The sequence below is a fragment of the Bubalus kerabau genome, chromosome 10 (assembly GCF_029407905.1).
Source record: "Bubalus kerabau isolate K-KA32 ecotype Philippines breed swamp buffalo chromosome 10, PCC_UOA_SB_1v2, whole genome shotgun sequence".
Lineage (NCBI taxonomy): Eukaryota > Metazoa > Chordata > Mammalia > Artiodactyla > Bovidae > Bubalus > Bubalus kerabau.
The window spans coordinates 24415920-24438649 of NC_073633.1; the positions used below are offsets into that span (position 1 = coordinate 24415920).

Below are 22730 nucleotides of genomic sequence, written 5' to 3' on the forward strand. Positions count from 1 at the left end.
TCCTCTAGCTAAAGGTAATGAGAATCATTTTCAATATTGCCATGCAGGCTTGATGGACTTCACAATGTGTCTTGATTTGATACTGCTGTCATGAGCTTGTTATTTATGTTCCTTCTAGATTTCTATGGCAGTTAACCAACCACCTCTGCTTTTAATTGCATGAAATGGAAAACCCAAATTGAACTGGCTTGAAAAATAAAGGGATCTATGGGTTCACATAGTTGAAAAGGACAGAGGTGAGTGGAGTTTCAGGGCTTATTTGGTTCAGGGGTTCATTGATGCTGTTCCCCTTCAGAGTCTGGTTTCCTTCCCTCTTTCTGTTCTGCCTTCCAAGGCTCCAGCTTTATCCCAAGGCTGGCTCCCTTCATGGTGCCAAAGTGGTTGCAGAAGTTTGCATCTGCTTACCATACTATGGTGTTGGAGAAGATTCTTGAGAGTCCTTTGGACTGCAAGGAGATCCAACCAGTCTATCCTAAAGGATATCAGTCCTGGGTGTTCATTGGAAAGACTGATGATGAAGCTGAAACTCCAATACTTTGGCCACCTGATGTGAAGAGCTGACTCATTGGAAAAGACCCTGATGCTGGGAAAGATTGAGGGCAGGAGGAGAAGGGGATGACAGAGAATGAGATGGTTGGGTGGCATCACCAAATTGATGGACATGGGTTTGAGTGAACTCCGGGAGTTGGTGAGGGACAGGGAGGCCTGGCGTGCTGAGGTTCATGGGGTTGCAAAGAGTCAGACACAACTGAATTGAACTGAACTGAACTGAACCATAATGTCCCAGGGAGAAGATCCTTCTGCAGGTAGCGCTTTCAGAACAAGAAGTTTCTTTCTCATAAGGCTCAGACAGTTGACACTTGAGTCTCATTGGTCATATTGTGTCACATCTCCATTTCTGAGTCATTATCCTGATTATCCCCAAATAATCAGAACCCACCCAAAGGAGATGGGCTACCGGGAGAGGTCTGAAAAAAAAATCCTGGGTATTGCTAGAGTTGCTGGCTAGGCAGCTAACAGATAAAGATAGTTAAGTGTATTCCAAATTTTTACAAAGAAGTTGTATTTCTTTGGGAACTGAAGAAAACATAAATGTATAAATGCTCTTTGATATTCACAATAATACTGTTCTATATGCAACAAAAAATATCAAACTCCTTTTACTAGCCTTCTTCATAGTAATGTATAGAATGAGGCCAGCATTCTAAAGTCAGACTTCACTTAATAATACAATGAGGGGTGATATTCAAAATATTCAATGAACAGCATGGCACAATTATAACTCAGTCTGAGGGGTCACCCAGTCAATCAGGGGATCATTAGCTCTTAACACTGCATCAGTGACCTCAGCAACAATTATAGTCATTATCGCTTAGCAGTCATTGTCAGCACAGAACACTGTCAACACAACATCTGGTCTACCTTCAGTCACCAGTGCTGGGCACCCCATCGTAGCCCAGAGATCCTTACTGACACCCAGCCTTTCACTGAACTTGGACAGAGGATCCCCACAGCTAGACACACACTTCAAGAGAGATCAGGACTGTTATTGTCAAACAGGAAGGGAAGTATGAGCTAAAGAGAATGAAAATAAAACTCAGCAGAAGCCTTCCCGGTCCTCTGTTGCATTTAGTGAAGAAAGACAGCATCACAGTCAAGAAAAGCCAATGTCAAAATGAACCTGATCATTTGCAGCAGTGTCATCTTGGGTAAGCTACTCTGCCTTGCCAAGCTTCAATGTTCACATCTATAAGTAATACAAGAATTGCCTTGAAAATTGTTATGAACATTTCAGTTCAGTTCAGTCACTCAGTCGTGTCCAACTCTTTGCAGCCTCATGGACTGCAGCCTGCCAGGCTTCCCTGTCCATCACTAACTCCCGGAACTTGCTCAAACTCATGTCCATCGAGTTGGTGATGGTCTAATGAACATTTAGAGGTAATGTAAATAAAAATGATCCCCTGGAGAAGGAAATGGCAATCCACTCCAGTATTCTTGCTGGGGAAATCAAATGGACAGAGGAGCCTGGCAGCCTCCATGGGATGACAAAAGAATCAGACACGACTTAGCAACTAAACACACACGCACAAATAAAGTGTTTAGCTAAGTGCTAGACATTTTAGTTAATCACTGAGTTAATCGAACATAAGCATCTGTTATTACCATCTCAAAGAGACTCGTTGGAAAACTTTAGACAACTCAGTGATTAATTGTAGGATTAGTCCTCTGATTTCTAAAGTGAAGGAAACTCAGGCACAGACCTCTCCAGCATTTCACCCCCATTTTGGGCTTGAACCATCCACTCATCCACGCTGCCCTGTCTCTATAAATATAATGGGCTGACAGCCACTAGTGCTGGAAACAACTCTTCCTGAACTGGAATTTCTGACAGCTAACTTCCACAAGCTGTTCATGAGTTATTTCAAGGGACATTTTGCTGTCAATCACTTACCCCTGAAGTGGACTGCACAGCCTGCTCTGTGCCCAGGATCATAAGAGGGGCGGGAGCAACATTTGTTTCTTGGAAATTAGAACACTAGTTCATGACCCATAAAAGGAAGCTGAGAAAAGGACTGTGATGCTAAACAAGAAAAGGAAACTATTCTTATCAAGAACTCCATATATGTGAAGCATTATGTTACCTTGCAGAATCCTCATAAGAATCCTGGGAAGCAGGTAATAGATTCCTATCTTACAGGTCAGGAAACTGAGGCTCAAAAGTGATAATTTGCCCCATCTGGTAAAGGGAGGTGATAAGTTTCAAGTCTGGGACTTTTGGGGGTACAAAGTTCTTCCAGTATTTCTCAGAGGTTGTGCTATGGGTACGGTTTCGTTTTGCACACTGTTTTAGCAACTCTGTTCCCTGGGCATTAAAGGTCACCAGCATGACCAGGTCATTGTAACAATTAAAATTGCCTCCACACGTTTTCAAATCTCCCTTTGTGGAGGGGTGGGATGCCCCAGGCTGAGGACCACGCAGACAGAGAGATTTATGGTGAATTTATCTGTAATAGAACAGCATCAGATTTCAGAACGGGATCCTGACAGAGAGTCAGAGGAGAGAGGAGAGCTCCAGACTCCCACACCTCGTGTGGAAATACATTTGTGAATCTGAGTGTGTGTCTTCCTACCTGGAGCCAGTAATGCTCCTCTAGGCATAGTGTGTGCATGCAAACCAATGTGCACATGTGTGAAGCATGCCCTTGACTATGGAGTGTGAAGTCCTAGCCTCCTGGGCCCCCTATTCTCTTCCTCCACATTCAATCAGTCTCTTCTGTCCTATTGAGTCCCCCTCCTAAATACATTGCATACATATTCCTGCTACCCTACTCTTCATCAAGCCTGTTCATCTCTCATCTGGAACATTGCAATGGCCTTCCCTCTAGTTGTAGATACCGCCTGTTCACTCTTCATACTGCTGCCAGCTTGATCTTTCTAAAAGGCAAATCAAAAGACCACATCACACTCTAACTCAAAATTCCTCAGTCACTGCCACTGCCTTTGCAGTTTTAGAAGCAGACCCTGTATCTAAATGAAATCTTCAAACAGAAGTGCAATGTATAAAACAGATAAATGCAGGACTGCTCTGTTGAATTATGTAGACTCCTTAGCAAGGCATACAAGGTCTTTCATGATCTGTCCCCTGCTTGCCTCTACAGCAACATCTTTTAATTCTCTAGAATGGGTGTGGTTTGGTGGCTAAGTCAAACCACCTACATTCAAATTCTTTGCCACTTAATAGCTGTGCATTGCGTATTGTTTTACATCTCTGTCCCTGCATTTCCTTACTGGTAAATGGGCTAATAGCACTTCATGGAGCTCTTTTAAGAATTAGAAGAGTTTATATTTGTGAAGCACTTAAAACAATCCTGGCACATAGTGAACACTCAGTAGCCATGAACTCTTATGACTTTCATCTTTTAATTAAAAAAAATTAAAAAATTTCATTCACTTATTTGGTGCAGTGGGTCTTATTTGCTGGCATTCAGGACCTTTTAGTTGTGGCACGTGGGGGATCTCCAGTTGCAGCATGAAGACTCTTAGTTGTGGCATGTGGGACCTAGTTCCCTGGCCATGGAGTAAACCCAGGGCCTCTGCATTGGAGCGTGAAGCCTTAGCTACTGGCCCACCAGGGAAGTCCGTGACCTTTCTTATATCTTACCCGGAGTTGCCCTAGATTCCAAGTTCCCTGGTGGCTCAGACAGTAAAGAACTTGCCCGCAATGGGGAGACCAGGGTTTGATCCCTGGATCAGAAGGAAATGACTACCCACTCCAGTATTCTTGCCTGGAGAATTCTATGGACAGAGGAGCCTGGAGGGCTATGGGGTCCCAAACAGTTGGACACGACTGAGTGACTAACACTTTCATTTTTCACAAGTTCCCTAAAATGTCTTGCTACCCTCTCTATTACTTTGTACACTGTATATGAGTGTGAGCAGTTGTGCAGGGCTTGACTATAAGACCTAGAGTCATGAGGCTACTAGTGGACTGATCTAGCATCAAAAAGCTCTCCAGGACTTGAGGGTACTCCAGGCACCAGAGGCTTTAACCAGGTGCCCTCTTATCTCTGAGCACAGGCTTCTACTCTGACTGGACAGCGCAGTCTCCATCCTAGGTGATAAATGTGAAAAAACAAACAAACAAACCAACTATAGGGTACCACACAAACTTAGCACAGAGCACAGAGGAATAATGTTTTCAGGTCCAGGAAGGCAGGAGATCAAAGACATGTTCCTGGAGAAGCTAACACATGAGCAACAACACATGAAGCGAACGAAACCAACATGGGCTGGGCTGAAATTTACCTTCTTTTGCATAAATCCCTAAATTTCTTTCATTCGCTAATAAAGTGAATACAGAATACTCTGTATTCTCTAAATTCTTAAGGAATTCAGACTGAATTCAGTTTCCAGTGCCTGCTAATTGTGCAAAGCCCTTTGTGCCCAGTTACTGCATTAGACCTTATCTACTTGTCAGGAGGTCATCTCTTGTGCAATCAGTGGCCACAATACTTCAGAGAATGGCTTTGCTTTTCTTCTCTGAGTCAGATCTATGGATGAGGCAGCACAGCTGGAAGGGAGGTTGTGATCAGGCTTCTTGCATTATATCCTACAACCTCCACGGAATGGACACCTTCCCACCTTTCTGCCTGGCAAACTTTCCATTCACCTATCAAGTTTGAACCCAAGAACCACATATTTCTTGGGCCCCTCTTCTCTGATTCTCCCAGACAGAATTGGGTGCTGGACCTGGGTACAACTCTCCATTGGAGGATTTGTCTTATCAACCTCTGTACTCCTGTCTGCCCTTTTTCCCCTCAAATACAATTCATATGTAACATTGTATTAGTTTTAAGTATGCATGACCATCTTTTCACAAGTGTTCCTCTTGTGTCTCTACCACCTGGCACACAGTAGGCGCTTAACTAAAAACTTTCTTAGCGAATGAAAGAAATTTAGGGATTTATGCAAAAGAAGGTAAATTTCAGCCCATGTTGGTTTCGTTCGCTTCATGTGTTGTTGCTCATGTGTTAGCTTCTCCAGGAACATGTCTTTGATCTCCTGCCTTCCTGGACCTGAAAACATCATTCCTCTGTGCTCTGTGCTAAGTTTGTGTGGTACCCTGTAGTTGGTTTGTTTGTTTGTTTGTTTTTTCACATTTATCACCTAGGATGGAGACTTATTTCCTTGTATTTGTGTTTATGCCTAGAAGGGAGCTCACTGAGGGCAAGAAGTGGGACTTATTTATCTATAGCTCCTGTGTACCCAAGATACACAGGAGTATTTTGTGTACCCAAAATACTGCTTGAAATAGAGCAGGTGATCAATACATGCGTTTTGAATGAATGAATGAATATAAGCTTCAAAGCTATTCCAAAATAGCAGAAAATTCCCAACCCATTAGTCTTTGCAATGTGATCTTCTTGCTGCAGACCTCCTTTTTTTCACTGTGTTTAGTTCAGAATAAAACTACTTATTTTCTTTTCTCATAGTTTTCACAATGTCCCAGAATATATTTCAACTGACTAGAGGGGGTGAGGGGATGGAAAAATATTCGTTAATATTCCACTGTAAACAACTGAGACCCACCGTAAACCTCTTCAGAGTGGTTGTTGTGTGATTACTTTGCCTACGCAAGGTCGCAACACTCACAATTGAACGATACATGGAATTCCTCTACTATCCCCAGTTTCTTTCTGCTTCCTCCCTCCTTTGCAAACTTTTGCCATTTCTAGTCTGACACATGTGCATTTTGCAAAATGCCAAGATGTTTTTGCAAAAAAAAAAGCTTCTTCTCAATGCTTATTAGCTCAAAAACACTGATTCCTCACACCATGCATGAAAATAAATTTCAGATGTATTAGACCTAAATGTGAAACCAAACTGTAAAACTGTGAGAAGGGAAAATAAGTAAATATCATTATGAGATTCTAAGAAAAAAAAAAAGATTTCTTAAATAAGGCACAAAAATTATGAACAATAAAGGAAAAAATTGATTTGAATCCATTAAAAATAAAAACTAATTATCATAGACAAACTTAGAACACAACTAAAACACCAGTAAAAATATTCGCAACATATTTAACAGACAAAGGAAGAGTATCTAGAATATATGAAGAACTGCTATAAATTAATAACAAAAAGACACACTTAATATAAAATGGGCAAAGGAGCTGAACAAGGAATTTACATAAGAAGAAAACAAAATGGGCAGTGAGTTTATGAAGAGCTGCTTGATTTCACTAGTGATCATGGAAGTGGATATCTAAACAATAATGACTATTTGCAAAAATTAAAACAGACAATATCAATATTGAAGAAGATGTGGGGAAATGTGAATTTTCAACAGTATGGACAATGGTTTAAATTAGTACAACTACATGAGAAAATAACTTGAGGATTGCTAATAAAATTGGAAATGCACACATGTGATTGAGCAATAATATTTTTAGGTTTACACCCTAGAGAATAAATTACACATGGTTACATGGAAACACATAAAAGAATAAAGAAGGTGGGTTTTTTTTTTGTAATTATGATAAATTTGGGAATCTTTGATGTAACAGTGTAGCTCTCTGTGAAAGTTGCTCAGTTGTGTCTGACTTTTTGCAATTCCAGAGACTACATAGTCCATGGAATTCTCCAGGACAGAATACTGGAGTGGGTAGCCATTCCCTTCTCCAGGGGATCTTCCCAATCCAGGGGTCATATCTCGGTCTCTGAATTATAGGCAGATTTCTTAGCCTCTGAGTCACCAGGGAAGCATGTCATAGTGTAGATTCACCCACAAAGCAGAGACCAGGAAAATGTCTTGCTTGCAAGTTTTTAATTTGTTGATTCATTAACACAGAATTCAAAGCCAACAATACTATAACTCATGTCTGAAGGATGCTTATCTGTGCTTAGTTGCTCGGCTGTGTCCGACTCTTTGCAATCCCATGGACTGTAGCCCGCCAGGCTCCTATGTCCATGTAAGAATACTGGAATGGGTTGCCATGCTCTCCTCCAGGGGTTCTTCCCAACCCAGGTCTCCCACATTGCAGGCGGGTTCTTTACTGTCTAAGCCACCAGGGAAGCCCAAACACACTTACTTTCTTCATAAGGCACATCTCTGCCTGAGCTCAGGAACACCAGCCAGCACTTCAGCGTTACGATTGGGAGTCATTTCAAACAGTGAAATCACCAACAAAAAGCATATGAAAAAATGTCACAGTAGGTAGACTACAAAAAGTATTCTAATTTATGATATGAGAGTTGAAACAAGAAGGCCGAGTGTTGCCTTGTTCCATCTTTGGTGGGACTACAAGGATTTGATGACTCAGAATTTTCCCCTCAATGTGTAAGTCTATGAAGGACCATAAAGGGGAGGCAAATATTGATTGGGGGAGTTACAAGGAAAGTTTAATGAGTAGCCAAATTTGCAAACATAAAATCGGCAAATAAAAAGGATTGACTATATACGTAACAGTGGCTTTTCATGAAGTGAAGACATTTATGTAACAAGCACCCAAGTTAAGAAATGAAACATTTCTAGCACCCCTTTGGGCTCTGTTTCAAGGATAACCACTCTCCTGACTTCTAACATCATAGATTAGTTTGTAGTATGTTTTTTGTTTCACATTATGTCAGTGTAAGCATGTATTGTATACTCTTGTGTCCAGCTTTTTTCAGTATTATATTATCTGTATTATTATATAGGCTTCCCTGGTGGCTTAGCTGGTAAAGAATCCGCCTGCAATGCAGGAGTAGGAGTTCCCTGCATTGGTTCGATCCCTGGGTTGGGAAGATCCTCTGGAGATGGGAAAGGCTACTCATTCCAGTATTCTGGCCTGGAGAATTCCATGGACTTTATAGTCCATGGGGTAGCAAAGAGTCGGACACAACTGAGCGACTTTCACTTTCAATACAACTTTAATTGTTATATATGATTTATAATATAATCTATGAATTATATTCACCCATGTTGTATTTATCATTTTAAAACATTTTTGTCAGTCTGTGTTTTTCGATTAAATTTTTTCAGAAGTGAGTTTGTCTTCTTATTGTTGCTTCTATTGTCTTTCTTAGAATTAGATGTCCTCATGTGTTTTAGACTTTTGATTTTTAAGGTCATTTTAAGTGACCTTAAAGCAGGGAAATTCTCTGCTTTTTCATCTTTCCTTTTATTTTTTTAATTAAAAAATTTATTGGAGCATAGTTGATTTACAATGTTGTATTACTTTCTGCCATACAAAGTGAATCAGTTATACATCACTCTTTCCTTTACTTTCTAGTAGTGGAAGGGGTGTGCTCGTGCCTTCCTCTAACTCCCCAAGTCCCAGTCCAGAACCGATATAAGCACGTTTCAGCACCCCTCTCCTGCTGCAACTTGGGGCTATCCAATCTCAGAGCCTGCAGGAGACTTGGCTTAGTTTCTGGTTGTGATGTTGTGTCTGTTCTGCTGTCTCCTCAGGTTCCTATTGACCTGGAAACAGTTACACCAAGAGGCAGGGTGGCAGCCTTGCTAAGCCCCCCTCAAAGAAGGGGCACTGACTCCTACTCCTGGCTTCACGCAGGGAGCCTGACTCTGTTCCGGCCTTGTGTGGAGCTGTTTGGCTCCTGTTTCTTTTTTGGAATGGGTCTCCTGCCACCATTGTCTGGATCCAGACTTGGAGCCCAGCATGCCCTTGACTTTCACCCTTGCTCGCTGTTGCAAATTTCTGGTCCCAGAGATGCTTCCCTTGCCTTTGATCCCAGTTATCTCTTTTTGGTTATCTTTTAATATTCGACCTGTCCTTGCTATGTTTCTGGAGATGGAAGAAGTTGTAGAGCAGTAAACAACTGTATACTATGGTGCCTGGAAGTCCGTGTTGCTTTGCTTTACAAGGATAGCAAAGCCATTTTTATTCAGATCAATAGAGCACTGTTCAAGAGTCCCCATCAAGGTCAATATACCCCCAAATGTCCATCAACTGATAAATGGTAAACAAAATGTGGTATACTTATATAATGGAGTATTAGTCAACCAATAAAGAGAATGAAGTACTGATGATACGTGCAATTACATGGACAGACCTTGAAAATATACTAAGTATAAGAAGCCCAACATGAAAGGCTGTCTATTGTATAATGCTATTTATATGAAATATCCAGAACAGGCAAATCCATAGAGACAGAAAGCAGACTGATGGCTTCCAGGAACTGGGGGAGCAGAAAAGGGGGAATGACTAATAGGAGGTATGGTGTTTCCTTTTGGGGTGATGAGAATATCCCAAAACTAGATAGTGGTGATGGTTTCACAACATTGTAAATGGACTAAATGCCACTGAATTGCACACTTTATAATGGCTAAAATAATGAATTTTGTGTTATGTGAATTTTACCACAAGACAAAAAAAGAGTCTCTATTCTTCGGCACACCTTTCCTACTGCTCCCATTTGAATGCATCACTCCTTAATTGCACCAGCATGATACCTGGTCTGTCCCTTTAGTGTGTATCTTCCACATTACATTGCAAATTACCTGTGTCTATCCCTCTGTCAGACTATAAGCATTTTCAATAGAAGAGCTGTGTCCAATTCAGATTTGTTTCTCTGTTACCTTGCTTAGTGTCTGACACAGAGAAAGCCCAACAAATGCTTGCTGAATCAATGAATGAACAAATTAGCTGAACTCAAACAAAACCACTCAAAAAAAATAAAATCGCCCTTCCTCAGGGTCTCTCAGTTTATTATTAGAATGCTCCCCTGGGGAAAGGATTTTCATTTGAAAACATATTGTGCCACTCTCAGGGCTGAAGCCTTCGGTGTGAGAAAACGGTGCAAGGGGCCCTGACCATTCCCTGGGGTGCCCTGAGAATGTTGACCTCCTGGCTTCTGCCAACCGTAACCTACTATCTGCTGGAGGTGCGACTGCAATGGCTACAGACTCAAATATTCAAAATATTCTCAATAACGAAGCTCAGAAATGCTTCTGCTGAGTCATTCTCCAGCACAAAGCGTTTTCTTTATGAGGCTCTCATCTGTCCTCTGAGGCGTAAATTGCAAATATCGCAGCCTCACTCTTCAGAGGTGCGTTAAATGACTTCTCCTGGGTCAGGCAACAAATGATGGAATAAGTGATGCATCAAATTGGGAAAGACTTCAAGGGGGTCTTCCTGTCTATGCTCCTATATATGATTACATATTTGTAGGCTTTGGGGTTGTAAATTTCCTGAATACACAGCTCTGAGACTGAGATTTTGAGGTACAAAAATTTCTTCCTCAACTTTAGCTTCACTGATATGGCTGAAGATGTTTCTTCTTGTTCCAACTTGTGTGGAGACAAAGATAGGAAAGGGTTATAAACCACCTCCCCCACATCAGTGCTTTATATCCTCAAAATGACTTTTAAATTATCCCTTTCACTCTTCCATATTAAAATGTGCAATCTTTTTGTTAAAAATAATTGGGGACCTACCATGTGCCAGGAACTCTGGATTCCAACCTAAGTAAAATATAAACCCGCCCTTCAAAGTGGAAATTCATAGTCTTTCTTTAGGGTTTGCTTGAAGTTCCTCTTTCTGACTCTAATCCAACTTGGTAAAATGTGCCCCTAAATCTACCAGCAGGCAAACATTTTACTAGCTTATTATTATTCTCTGTGTGTTTAATAAATGGAAAGAGTCTGTGTTAATCTCTCTTCATGTTGTGCCAATGATCAGCAACCTGTGGACAGGTTGGGATTGTCTGTGCCCAGTCACGTTGAAATCCCTTCAATTACCTGAAATGGAGCAGTTAGTTTTTGCCTGTGAAAGAAACAGAGCAGAAACCTGAAAATAATTGCTTTTTACCAGTGTGTGTAGAGTTCCACAGAAACATCCCCTTCTTACACAGCATCCCCAGGTCTGACATCATGGAGACACCTCACCTGGCTTGACTTATGCAAACAGGGCTCTTCTGGGAAACCCCACAGACACCAGCAGCGCCTGCAGTTTCCAGTCCCTGTGTGGTTCCTGGAGCTGTGGCTGAGGGACACAGCAGGCAGAGTAAAGATGTGTATTTCTCTGTCGTCTAGGAGACTGAAGCCATCATTTTCTTTGCTGTCTCATCCTCCTAGCAAGAGGGGATACATGGGGTCCCTAGCCTGTTTTGAAAAAGACTCGCTAGGATTCTGAAACTAGCCCTGCAGCTTGCCTCCAGTATCATGCTGACTACTCAGGAGACAAGCATCTCTGTCATCGTGCCACCTACAAAATAGAGTTACACAGTAAAAGGATTTGGGTAAAAAAAAAGTTTAAAAAAGCTAGTAACAGTCTTCTAAGAGGGGATCAGAGTAGCTCATAGTCACCTGTCATGCATGAGTCCTGATCACAAATACTGTTGTTCTCCTGCTGTTGGTCAGCAAGGTATTGAAGGGTCTGCTTTGGATGTGACTTCTCTCTCCTCTTAATGCCTTTTGTACCATCTTCTTACGTGTGCCTAAATTATTGCTAAATATATGAAGGCAGGGAACTGTCTGCCTTGTTTGTCACTGTCTTAGTTTGGCTTCCCCGAGAAACAGATGCTGGGACCAAAATTTAAGTGCAAGCAATTTATTTGAGAGGAGATTACAGGAAACACTAGTAGGAGAGGGAGGCAGGGAAGCCAAAAAAAGAATCATTACCAAGAAGTTATATCATGGGTAACTGGAACCTGATCCCACGGGTGAGGCCTGGGGAATGGGATATTACACAAATCTCAGAGTTGTCCCACCTGAGGAGTGAGGAAATTGGGGTATTTATATCCCAGTTTCCATCGGTCATTGGTTGAGGGCAGTTCCTGTATAACAGTAATTATATGTCAATGCAAAAAAAGATGAACCTTAATTCTCACTTCAGTTCATGCAAACAATTTAATGCAAGGAGGATCATATGTCTAGATGTAAAAGACAGAACTATAAAGGTTTCAGATGAAAACATAGGAGAATATATGTACAGCCTCAGAGTAGTCAGAGATTTCTTAGGCAGGACACAAAAAACACTAAAAAAAAACCCTTAAAAATTAATAAAATTGACTTCATTCAGAATTAAATACTTCTGCTCTTTGGAAAACATTGTTAAGAAAATGAAAGGACAAGTAATAGAATGGGAAGAGTATTTTCAATACATATATCTAACAACAAACTTGTATCTAATAAAGAACCCCCTACACATCGGTAATGATAAAGATTTGAACACATACTTCATGAAATAAAATACACAAATGGCCAGTAAGCTGTTTGAAAAGGGACTCAACATCATTCGGTATCAGGGAAATGCAAATTAAAACCACAGTGAGATGTTACTATAGGTCCACTAGAGTTGCTAAAATTGAAAGGACTTGACATGCAAATGTCAGCATGGATAACTAGAACTTTCATATTTTGCTGGTAGGAGTACAAAATGGTACAACCACTGTGAAGAACTCTTCGGCAGTTTTTATGGGGTTAAACATATCTATCTCTGGAAACTAGAAATTCCATTCCTTGGTATTTAATGAAGATAAATGACAGCACATCTCTACAAAAAAAGACTAATACAAAAAATGTTTACAACAGCTTAAAAAGCCAAGCAAACAGAAAACAATTCAAATGCCCATCAACAAGTGAGGAACAAATCGTGATATAATCATGCAACAGAATGCTATTCATCACTAAAAAGAAATGAGCTACTGGTTTATACAACATGGATATAGCTAAAAGACAAAATTACACTGAACAAAAGAAGCAGATACAAAAGAATATATCTTGTGGTTTTTATATATATCTTTATATATATATATATATACGGCTTCCCAGGTAGCTCAGCGGTAATACAGGAGGTCCAGGAGATATGGGTTCAGTCCCTGGGTTGGGAAGATCCCTTGGAGGAGGAAATGGCAACCCACTCCAGTATTCTTCCCTGGAAAATCCCATGGACAGAGGAACCTGGCAGACTGTAGTCCATGGGGTTGCAAAGAGTTGGACACAATGGAGTGACTGAGCACATACATAGATATTTATGTATAAAGTCCAGAAATAAAAAAGCTTATCTACAGTGATTAAAGTCAGACCAGTGGAAAAAAAATCAGACCAATGGTTGCCCCTGGGAGTTGGAGACTGACTGGAAGGAGGCACTCCTAAGGGAACTTGGTGTTCCAAGTTCGGAAATGTTCCTCATCTTTTTTGGATGGTGCTTACATGAATGTATACAGGTGTTAAAACTTGCCTAATTGAATATATAAGATCTGTGTTTTTTATTGTATAAAATTATACCTTAATAAATATTACAGACATATCTTTAAAAAAGAAAACACAATGGCCATTAAAAACATGGATTAATTTGTGTTCTGTCTATCCCACCCCTTCAGTCCCTCGGTCGTAAGCTTCAGGTGGACAGAACATCTGTTTTATCTTCTGTATTCCCAGCACCTACTACTGTGTCTGGGATCTCGTGAATGCTCAAGTCACATTTGTTAATATCAGAGATTTTTAAGAGCTCTGTGCATTGAGCTGTGGCTTTGTATTGAGCTGTGGCTTTGTATCTCCCTCTGCAGACATGATCCATTCTTGGCAGATGCTGGTGGCCCCAGAAGCTCGAGCACAGGTGCTTTGTCTAGGAAGGGAGCTTGCAGGTGGGAGCCCAGCAGGGCCCTAGGTGTCCTTGGGCACTGACAGGGTCCCAACTGTGAGCACCATCTGCTCCTGTGAAGGGTGTCTGACAGCATCCGCAGCCAGGGACCTGGAAGGTGAGCGCCTCTGAAATCGAATATCAGGCTCCCATCCCCATCCTCCTGCCTATGGGGCTGCATGGAAAGTCACTTTAACCCCACAAACAGAAAGTACCCACACATGTACTGCTTTGTAATTTACCAAGAATTTTCCCACAGATGATCTTACTTTATACTCCCTAAGACCCTGGAAGATTGGTATTGGCTAACTCTGTTTCACAGAGAGGTAAAGTGACATCCCAAGGTCACACAGCTGGCAAGTGATAGAATTGGGATTCAAACCAAGTTTCTAACCATTTACTACTATATTAAATGCAGTACTGCTGTGTCATTTAAGGACCTTCCGAAGCCATTTCTCAAATCTGACCCCTTCAAGCTCTACTGGACTAATGGAAAGATAACTAACAAATACCCCTTATCTTGAATGCAAGTTATTCTACATGCCCCTCAAAGATGAGCCTGCCTGGACCACCACTGTGATAGTGTCACTTCTCTATGTCAATTTTCCATACTTATCACCATCTACCAAGTAAAATTCACTTTCCTTAGCTGCTGGTCAGTGCTCTTTTGCCTAACTCATCTTTGTGGCTTCATCTTCCTTAAAACCCCTTGCATTCTTGCTGGTTATGTCACTATCCTCATCTCTGCAACTTTGCTCTTCAACTTGCCCTCCACCTGGAATACCAGTTTCATCCATCTTCCCTTGGGATGCTTTTACTGACCTTTCAAGTTGGGACTGAAATGCCACTGCCATTCCAGATTGTAGAGTTTTACATTACCTGAATCCTTAAAGCACCTTTCACTTGGCATTAACGTCAGACATCATGTACCTCACTTTGTCTTCTTTATTAGATCCTAAGGTCCTACAAGGCTAGATTCATGCCTAACATATTTCCATAACCCCTGTAGTTACTAACATAGCTATATACTGTAGACATTTAAAGGTGTTTTGTTGAGTGAATAAATGACCACTTCTCCAACCATGGCCTATGCATTTAATACCCTTTTAAATGCATGGTTTTAAATTTTTTCTGCATTTTAACTTTATGTATTGGATTAACACAGCTTCCATCTTCCATACATGATGCTTCCAATTTGACCCAGCCTGCTGCTAAGTCGTGTCAGTCGTGTCCGACTCGGTGCAACCCCATACACAGCAGCCCACCAGGCTCCCCCGTCCCTGGGATTCTCCAGGCAAGAACACTAGAGTGGTTGCCATTTCCTTCTCCAATGCATGAAAGTGAAAAGTGAAAGTGAGGTCGCTCAGTCGTGTCCGGCTCTTAGCAACCCCATGGACTGTAGCCCACCAGGCTTCTCCGTCCATGGGATTTTCCAGGCAAGAGTACTGGAGTGGGTCGCCAGTGCCTTCTCCGGACCCAGCCTGCATAGATACCCAAATTCTTCGCAAGTGGGATGGACTCAAGGAGAGACTGCAGAGTCCACAGTTCTACACCGGCTGCACAAATTGCTTCTACTCTCAGGACATTATTTGCATCTCCATCTATTCCATGAGAGTAATAATCTCTGTTTTGCTTTAATTTATCACAAGGTTGTTGAGAGAACAAATAACAGATGTAGAAGTGCTTTGTTGATTATAAATCATTCAGACCTGTTACTGAGATGCACCTGCTGTTTGGGCCTCCCCTTTCATCGTTGGCAACATCCCACCCATTTGCTCCTCTCTTTTTAAAAGAGAACTAGATTGTCTGGGGAGAAGGCAATGGCACCCCACTCCAGTACTCTTGCCTGGAAAATCCCATGGACGGAGGAGCCTGGTAGGCTGCAGTCCATGGGGTGGCTAACAGTCAGGCACGACTGAGCGACTTCACTTTCACTTTTCACTTTCATGCATCGGAGGAGGAAATGGCAACCCACTCCAGTGTTCTTGCCTGGAGAATCCCAGGGACGGGGGAGCCTGGTGGGCTGCCGTGTATGGGGCCACACAGAGTCGGACACGACTGAAGCGACTTAGCAGCCGCAGACCATCTGGAGGGAATATGTCTAGGGGCCGCAGGAAGATGGGTTTCCTGACTGGTGGGTGGAATTGGGGCTGTGTTTTGGTGGGGTTGAGGTGGGCAGGGCTGTTGTCATCTGAAAGGCTGCTGTGAAAAAGGAAACCACACTTGTCCATAGTGCAGAGAGCTAGCCTAGTCCCAGTGTGTAGAAATCACAAGGCCAGTTATCAGAGCAGCAGAAGATGTCCTGGGCTGCCTGACGGAAGTTGAGGGCCGGAACTACTGAAAGGCCAACTACCATTTATAAGCGTCACAGTTTCACTTCAAGGTGGAAGTTACCAAAACCACTTTGCCCACCACCATGAGAAGATGCTCAAGGTCCAGAGCTACGCCCTTAACCAGAGGACAACCCCGACTCCCCATCCGCCCCACCCTCACACGAGTCTCTGGGGCTTGTCCATTGGCTTCCACTCTGGGGGAGGGTGGGCATTGGGTCACTTCGCTTTCTGATTGGTTAGCTGCACCGATTGACAGGCGTGCTGCGACTGCCCAAGCCAGGAAGAGAAACATGGCGGAGGCGGGAAAAGAGCACGCGGGTCTCGGGTTACCAGTAGGAGAGGCCGCACAGTGGCCTTTGCAACGGTATGGCCGCTTCATGCCCTCAGGCACTGGGGAGCCGCCTGGGCCTGGCCAGGAAGCTGGGATGGCTTCTTCCCCGACTTGGAAGGTGAGGCCTGAGGGCGGGAAGGGTTGGGAGGCTCTCACCCGGCGCAGGGAAGGAAGGACGACTGCAGCCTGGTTCCTGAGGCACTGTGTTTCTTCCATTGGCAGGTGGATTCTTAACACTGAGACACCTAGGAAGCCCCTACCTTGTTTCAGTTCAGTTCAGTCACTCAGTCGTGTCTGACTCTTTGCGACCCCATGAATCACAGCACGCCAGGCCTCCCTGTCCATCACCAACTCCCGGAGTTCACTCAGACTCACGTCCATTGAGTCGGTGATGCCATCCAACCATCTCATCCTCTGTCATCCCCTTCTCCTCCTGCCCCCAATCCCTCCCAGCATCAGGGTCTTTTCCAATGAGTCAACTCTTCACGTGAGGTGGCCAAAGTATTGGGAGTTTCAGCTTCAGCATCAGTCCCTCCAGTGAACACCCAGGACTGATCTCCTTTAGGATGGACTGGTTGGATCTCCTTGCAGTCCAAAGGACTCTCAAGAGTCTTCTCCAACACCACAGTTCAAAAGCATCAATTCTTTGGCGCTCAGCTTTCTTCATACCTTGTTTACCTTATCTTAAATTAGAGATAATAATGGTACCCACTGGGTAGTATGGTTGTGAGCTTTAAGTTAATATATATATAAATCCCTCAAACAGTGCCTCGTATAAAGTTATATAAGTGTTTACTGATATTGTCATTATTGTTTTATTTTGTCCTGGTGATATGTTTTAATGCCACGGGTTGCTGATCATTCACTTCCTTTGGGTCTGGTTTCACTATTGGATGTGGACCCTGAGGTTTTGGATTGTGCATGTGTATGTATGTTGGTATGATTTGGGCAGCAGTGGGTAGGAGAAAAGTAAAAGAATGAAAATTTCAGGTAGAGGATACAACATGTGCAAAGGCCCTGCACCTGTACAACCTCAGAGAGTGTAATGTACAGACAAAAAGAGTAAGTCTGGTGCTTAGACAACAAGGGGTCAGATAACACGGGATGAGGTTGTCTAGATAGGTAGGCGGGTACCTTATGAACAATGTCCTAAAACCAATAGGAAGCCACTAAAGGGTTTTAAGTTGGAGCATTGTCATCTTTGAAAGATCACTCTGGTTGAAGAGTAGAGACAGAATTGGAGAGGCATACGAGTAGAGTTCAGAAGATTCCCCTGGAGAAGGGATAGGTTACCCATTCCAGTATTCTTGGGCTTCCCTCGTGGCTCAGATGGTGAAGAATCCGCCTGCAATACAGGAGACTGGGTTTGGTCCCTGGGTTGGGAAGATCACCTGGAGGAGGACGTGGCAACCCTCCCCAGAATTCTTGCCTGGAGAATCCCCATGGACAGAGGAGCCTGGCGGGGTCCATGGGGTCTCGAAAGAGTCGGACGTGACTTAGCAACTAAGTAATAACAACAGGTAGAGTCAGGAAGATCACTTAAAATGCTTTTGCGGTGTAGTGGGCAATAGCTGATAATGACTTAGGATGGCAAGGGTGGGAGGATAGGGAGGGAGAATGGCAGTAGAGATGGGGAGACCAGGCATGTTAAAGCTATGTTTTGGAGGCCAAAATGATAGGACTTGGAGATTGACTGGATATGAGTGGTGAGAATAAAGAGCTCCTGGGTTTCTGGCAGGAGCAACTGGATTGGGAAACATTGGAGGAAGAACAGTGAAGGAAAGATCCAAGACTTCAGTTTCAGATGTATTGGGTTTAAATGCATTTATGCAATATCCAGGTGGAGATGTTGAATGGAAAAACATCTGGGCTGGAGAGGTAAATGTGTCATCAACGTGAAGGTGACATTTATAGTTAAGAGATGATACAGATTTCAGGACCAAGCTTCAAGGTAGGTCAGGACAGGTAGAGGGGACCGAGTCCCTAAAGCAGATTGCCAAGGGTCAGAGAGTTGGGAGATACCAGGAGAAGGCAGATCCATCAAAGCTACAAAAGATTATTACAAGAGGGAGAGAACAATTAACTTTGTTGAATGATGCTGCAGACTGAAGAATAATGATGACTAAGGTGTGTCCATTGGATTTAGCAACATGAAGATCCTTAATGGTTTTTACCAAGAGAAGTTCCAGTAGAATGAAGGGGGTGGAAGCCAGATAGGGGTGGGCTGAAAAGTAACTAGTAAGTGAGAAAATGTGACCAATGTGTGTGGACAATTCTTCAGAGAGATTTGTCTGTAAATGTGAGTAGAGATGGGGCATAATGAATTGTTCACCAATTTCTAGACTATTAGAGCTAAGACCACTAAAAAAGGCATTAAATACTTAGTTGTATTCTGTAGAGCACATCCTGAGAAATTGTAGTAGTTGTTGTTCAGTCGCTAAGTCGTGTCTGACTCTTCACATCCTCATGGACTGTAGCACTCCAGTTTCCTTTGTCCTCCACTTTCTCCCAGAGTTTGCTCAGATTCATGTCCATTGAGTGGGTGATGCTGTCTAACCATCTCATCCTCTGCCCCCCACCATCACCCTTTTCCTTTTGCCTTCAGTCTTTCCCAGCATCAGGGTCTTTTCTTCCAGCATATCTTTTTGCCTTTAATACTGTCTATGGGGTTCTCCAGGCAAGAATACTGGAATGGGTTGCCTTTTCCTTCTCCAGTGGACCATGTTTTGTCAGAACTCATTATGACCTGTTTGTCTTGGGTGGTCCTGCAGGGCATGGCTCATATCTTCATTGAGGAAGCCACTTTTCCATAACAAAGCTGTGATCCATGAAGGGGAAGTTGTAGTATAGCTTGCAAATGCAAAATTGAATGAATAGTATTAAATTGAAGAATCACTTATCTATAATAGGATCTTGAAAGAATGGAAACGTTTGAGGACATAATTGTTGAAATTGCCCAACAGGTTCCTTAGTACTGTCTCTTCACACCCTTATAATTCTTTCTCCTCAAGCATCTTTGTTGGGTGCACAGCCTCAGATGCAACTGGGTAACTGTTAGACTCCTACCTTGCAACCTGGAGGTCAGGGACATTAGACCATTCTAAGGAGGTATTACATTTCTTTCCTCTTCTTTGCAAGGCTCTTCATAATTGCTTTTAAGGAGCAGCACTTTTCAACAGTTTTCAAATGTTTGGCATAAAGCCACAGCGACAGTGACAAGAGATGAGGTTTGCTTTTGCAGTGCTTTTGAAAACTGAACATTTGTACTTTCCTTTGAATCTGTGCCGAGCCATCCTACCTACTGTGATCAGTTTCAGCCTAGGTCTGTCATTTTGGGAGGGAAAAACGAAAGAGAAAACAAGATTTGTTCTATTTTATGTGTTCTGTGACTATTGTGCAATAGTAATGATAAAAGATGAGCCATCTAAAGAACTGCACTAAGTCCCATGTGAATTTCTTATTTTAAAAATGTGGTACCTGCAGTAAGAAAAAAGAAATGTGTGTTAGGTAAAGCATAAAAATATATTATTTGGGAGAATAGAGTCATTCTGGTCTTTTTTTCTCTAGGGGACTTTTTAAGTTCAACCTTGGTTGAATCTATTTTGAGTTTTTTCATTTTTTCCTAAAATTGTGGGGAGAATCTGATTTCCTGATACTGTTCTATATAGTTGTTTAATGACAAGACTTTCATCACAATGGGCACAATGCTGAGGCAAAAATGTTGATTAAGAGAAAAAAATGAATAGTACAACAAAGCTAGTACTTCTAAGACTTGGAGTCATGGTTGAGAGGTAAGGTCAAGTCTGAGACATCTTATATATAGACTATGGGATGTATATGTATATTGATTTATTTGTCTGAATTGAATTATTCTTATGAAAAGTTACTATCTATAGATAAATTAACCACAGTTTGGAAGCAGATAAACTTTTTTTAAATTGAAGGATAATTGCTTTACAGAATTTTGTTGTTTTCTGTCAAACCTCAACATGAATCAGCCATAGATATACATACATCCCCTCCCTTTTGAACCTCCCTCCCATCTCCCTCCCCATCCCACCCCTCTAGGTTGATTCAGAGACCCTGTTTGACTTTCCTGAGCCATACAGCAAATTCCTGTTGGCTATCTGTTTTCATATGGTAATGTAAGTTTCCGTGTTATTCTTTCCATACATCTCACCCTCTCCTCCCCTCTCCCCATGTCCATAAGTCTATTCTCTGTTTCTCCATTGCTGCCCTGTAAATAAATTCTTCAGTACCGTTTTTCTAGATTCCATATATGTGCATTAGAATATGATATTTATCTTTCTCTTTCTGACTCACTTCACTCTGTATGATAGGTTCTAGGTGCATCCACCTCATCAGAACTGACTCAAATGCATTCCTTTTTATGGCTGAGTAATATTCCATTCTGAATATGTACCACAGCTTCTTTATCCATTCATCTGTCGATGGGCCTCTAGGTTGCTTCTGTGTTCTAGCTATTGTAAACAGTGCTGCAGTGAACAGTGGGACACATGTGTCTTTTTCAATCCTGGTTTCCTCAGGGTATATGCCTAGGAGTAGGATTGCTGGGTCATATGGTGGTTTTATTCCTAGTTTTCTAAGGAATCTCTATACTGTCTTCCATAGTGGCTATATCAATTTACATTCCCACCAACAGTGCAAGAGCGCAAATAAACTTTTTGTAATACTGCGAAAAAAGTGTGCAAAAAATCAACAATTTAGAGACTTACTTGGTGGACCAGTGGCTAAGTCTCCACGCTCCCAAGGCAGGGAGCCCAGGTTCAATCCACGGTCAGAGAACTAGCTCTCACATGCCGCAACTAAGAGTTCACATGCCAAAGATCGAAGGTTCTGCATGCCACAACTAAGATCCAGTGCAGTTAAATCAGTAAATATTTAAAAAATCAACAGTTTAGAACTGTGCTACTCAGATGTCAGTGTGATATCCATCATTTTGTAAATCCTGACTTAGTAGGTCTGGTGTGGGCGGTGAAATTCTGTAGTTCTAACAAACTTCCAGGTGATACGGGCTGTTGTTTCAAGGACCATACTTTGCAGAGCAAGAGTTTAGAAGACCTTGAATGAAATGGCAACCCTATAGTAAAATTAATAAAAATGAATTTGTGGGGTTATGAGGTAAGGCAATAAGATTAATAATGAATATGCAAATGTTTTATTAATAGGGTTAATATTTAAACCATCTGTCATTTAAGTGGAATGAGCAAATGAAATAATCTTGAACTTGATTTTAATTCCTTACATCTGTTAGCCCAGCCTTTCTGAAAGAATTATCATAAATAATAACAGATTGGTCCTTTTTATGTATTTTATGGTTGAATGTAATTTAGTCTACTAATTTGAGAATAATTTTGAAAGGTGATGTTAATTGCAAGTTGCTTTTAAATTAAAGTTATACCACATTTTCCACACTCCAAGGATTTCTCAGACATGCCCTAATTGGTTGAACCTGACACCGTCTTATTTTTTCCCTTTCAAAAGGGGGAAAAATCCTTTAGTTTTTATAGAAGGAACTTAAAATAATTGCCCTACTTAGAAGTTAAGAAATAGAAAATGAAGTTTGTACTTAAAATGAACTTTTAAATGCAGATTCAACATGAGATATACTTTGGGTCCTCTTAACAGTATCCTTTTTTCTTTGTATTTCATGTGCCTACATATGACCTAGCATATGATGGGTGCTCAGTAAATATTTGACTGTGTGTTGGCTTACTTTTCTTAAGATAGTGTGATAGTTATGATATGATGATGTAGTTGTTCAGTTGCACCTGACTCTTGTAACCCCATGGACTGTAGCCTGCCTGGTTCCTCTGTCCATGGAATTTTTTAGGCAAGAATACCAGAGTGGGTTGCCATTTCCTTTTCTAGAGTATCTTCCTGGCCCAGGATCGAACCTGGATCTCCTGCATTGCTGGTGGTCTCCTGCATTGCAGGCAGATTCTTTACCGACTGATC

At 42.0% G+C, this 22730-nt stretch overlaps 1 protein-coding gene across 6 annotated transcripts in view; it reads left to right on the plus strand.

The window, feature by feature from the left end:
• The first annotated feature begins 16659 nt into the window (after window positions 1-16659).
• Window positions 16660-22730, plus strand: part of REC114 (REC114 meiotic recombination protein) — a 115653-nt gene continuing 109582 nt past the window's right edge. For 2 of the 6 annotated variants that reach the window (XM_055536940.1, XM_055536943.1), the window contains exon 1: window positions 16660-16869. In XM_055536940.1, coding sequence (XP_055392915.1) covers window positions 16711-16869 — 159 coding nt within the window. In that variant the 5' untranslated portion in view covers window positions 16660-16710. The remainder of the gene's footprint in view (window positions 16870-22730) is intronic. The other 4 variants (XM_055536941.1, XM_055536942.1, XM_055536944.1 and 1 more) reach the window with 3 other exon arrangements.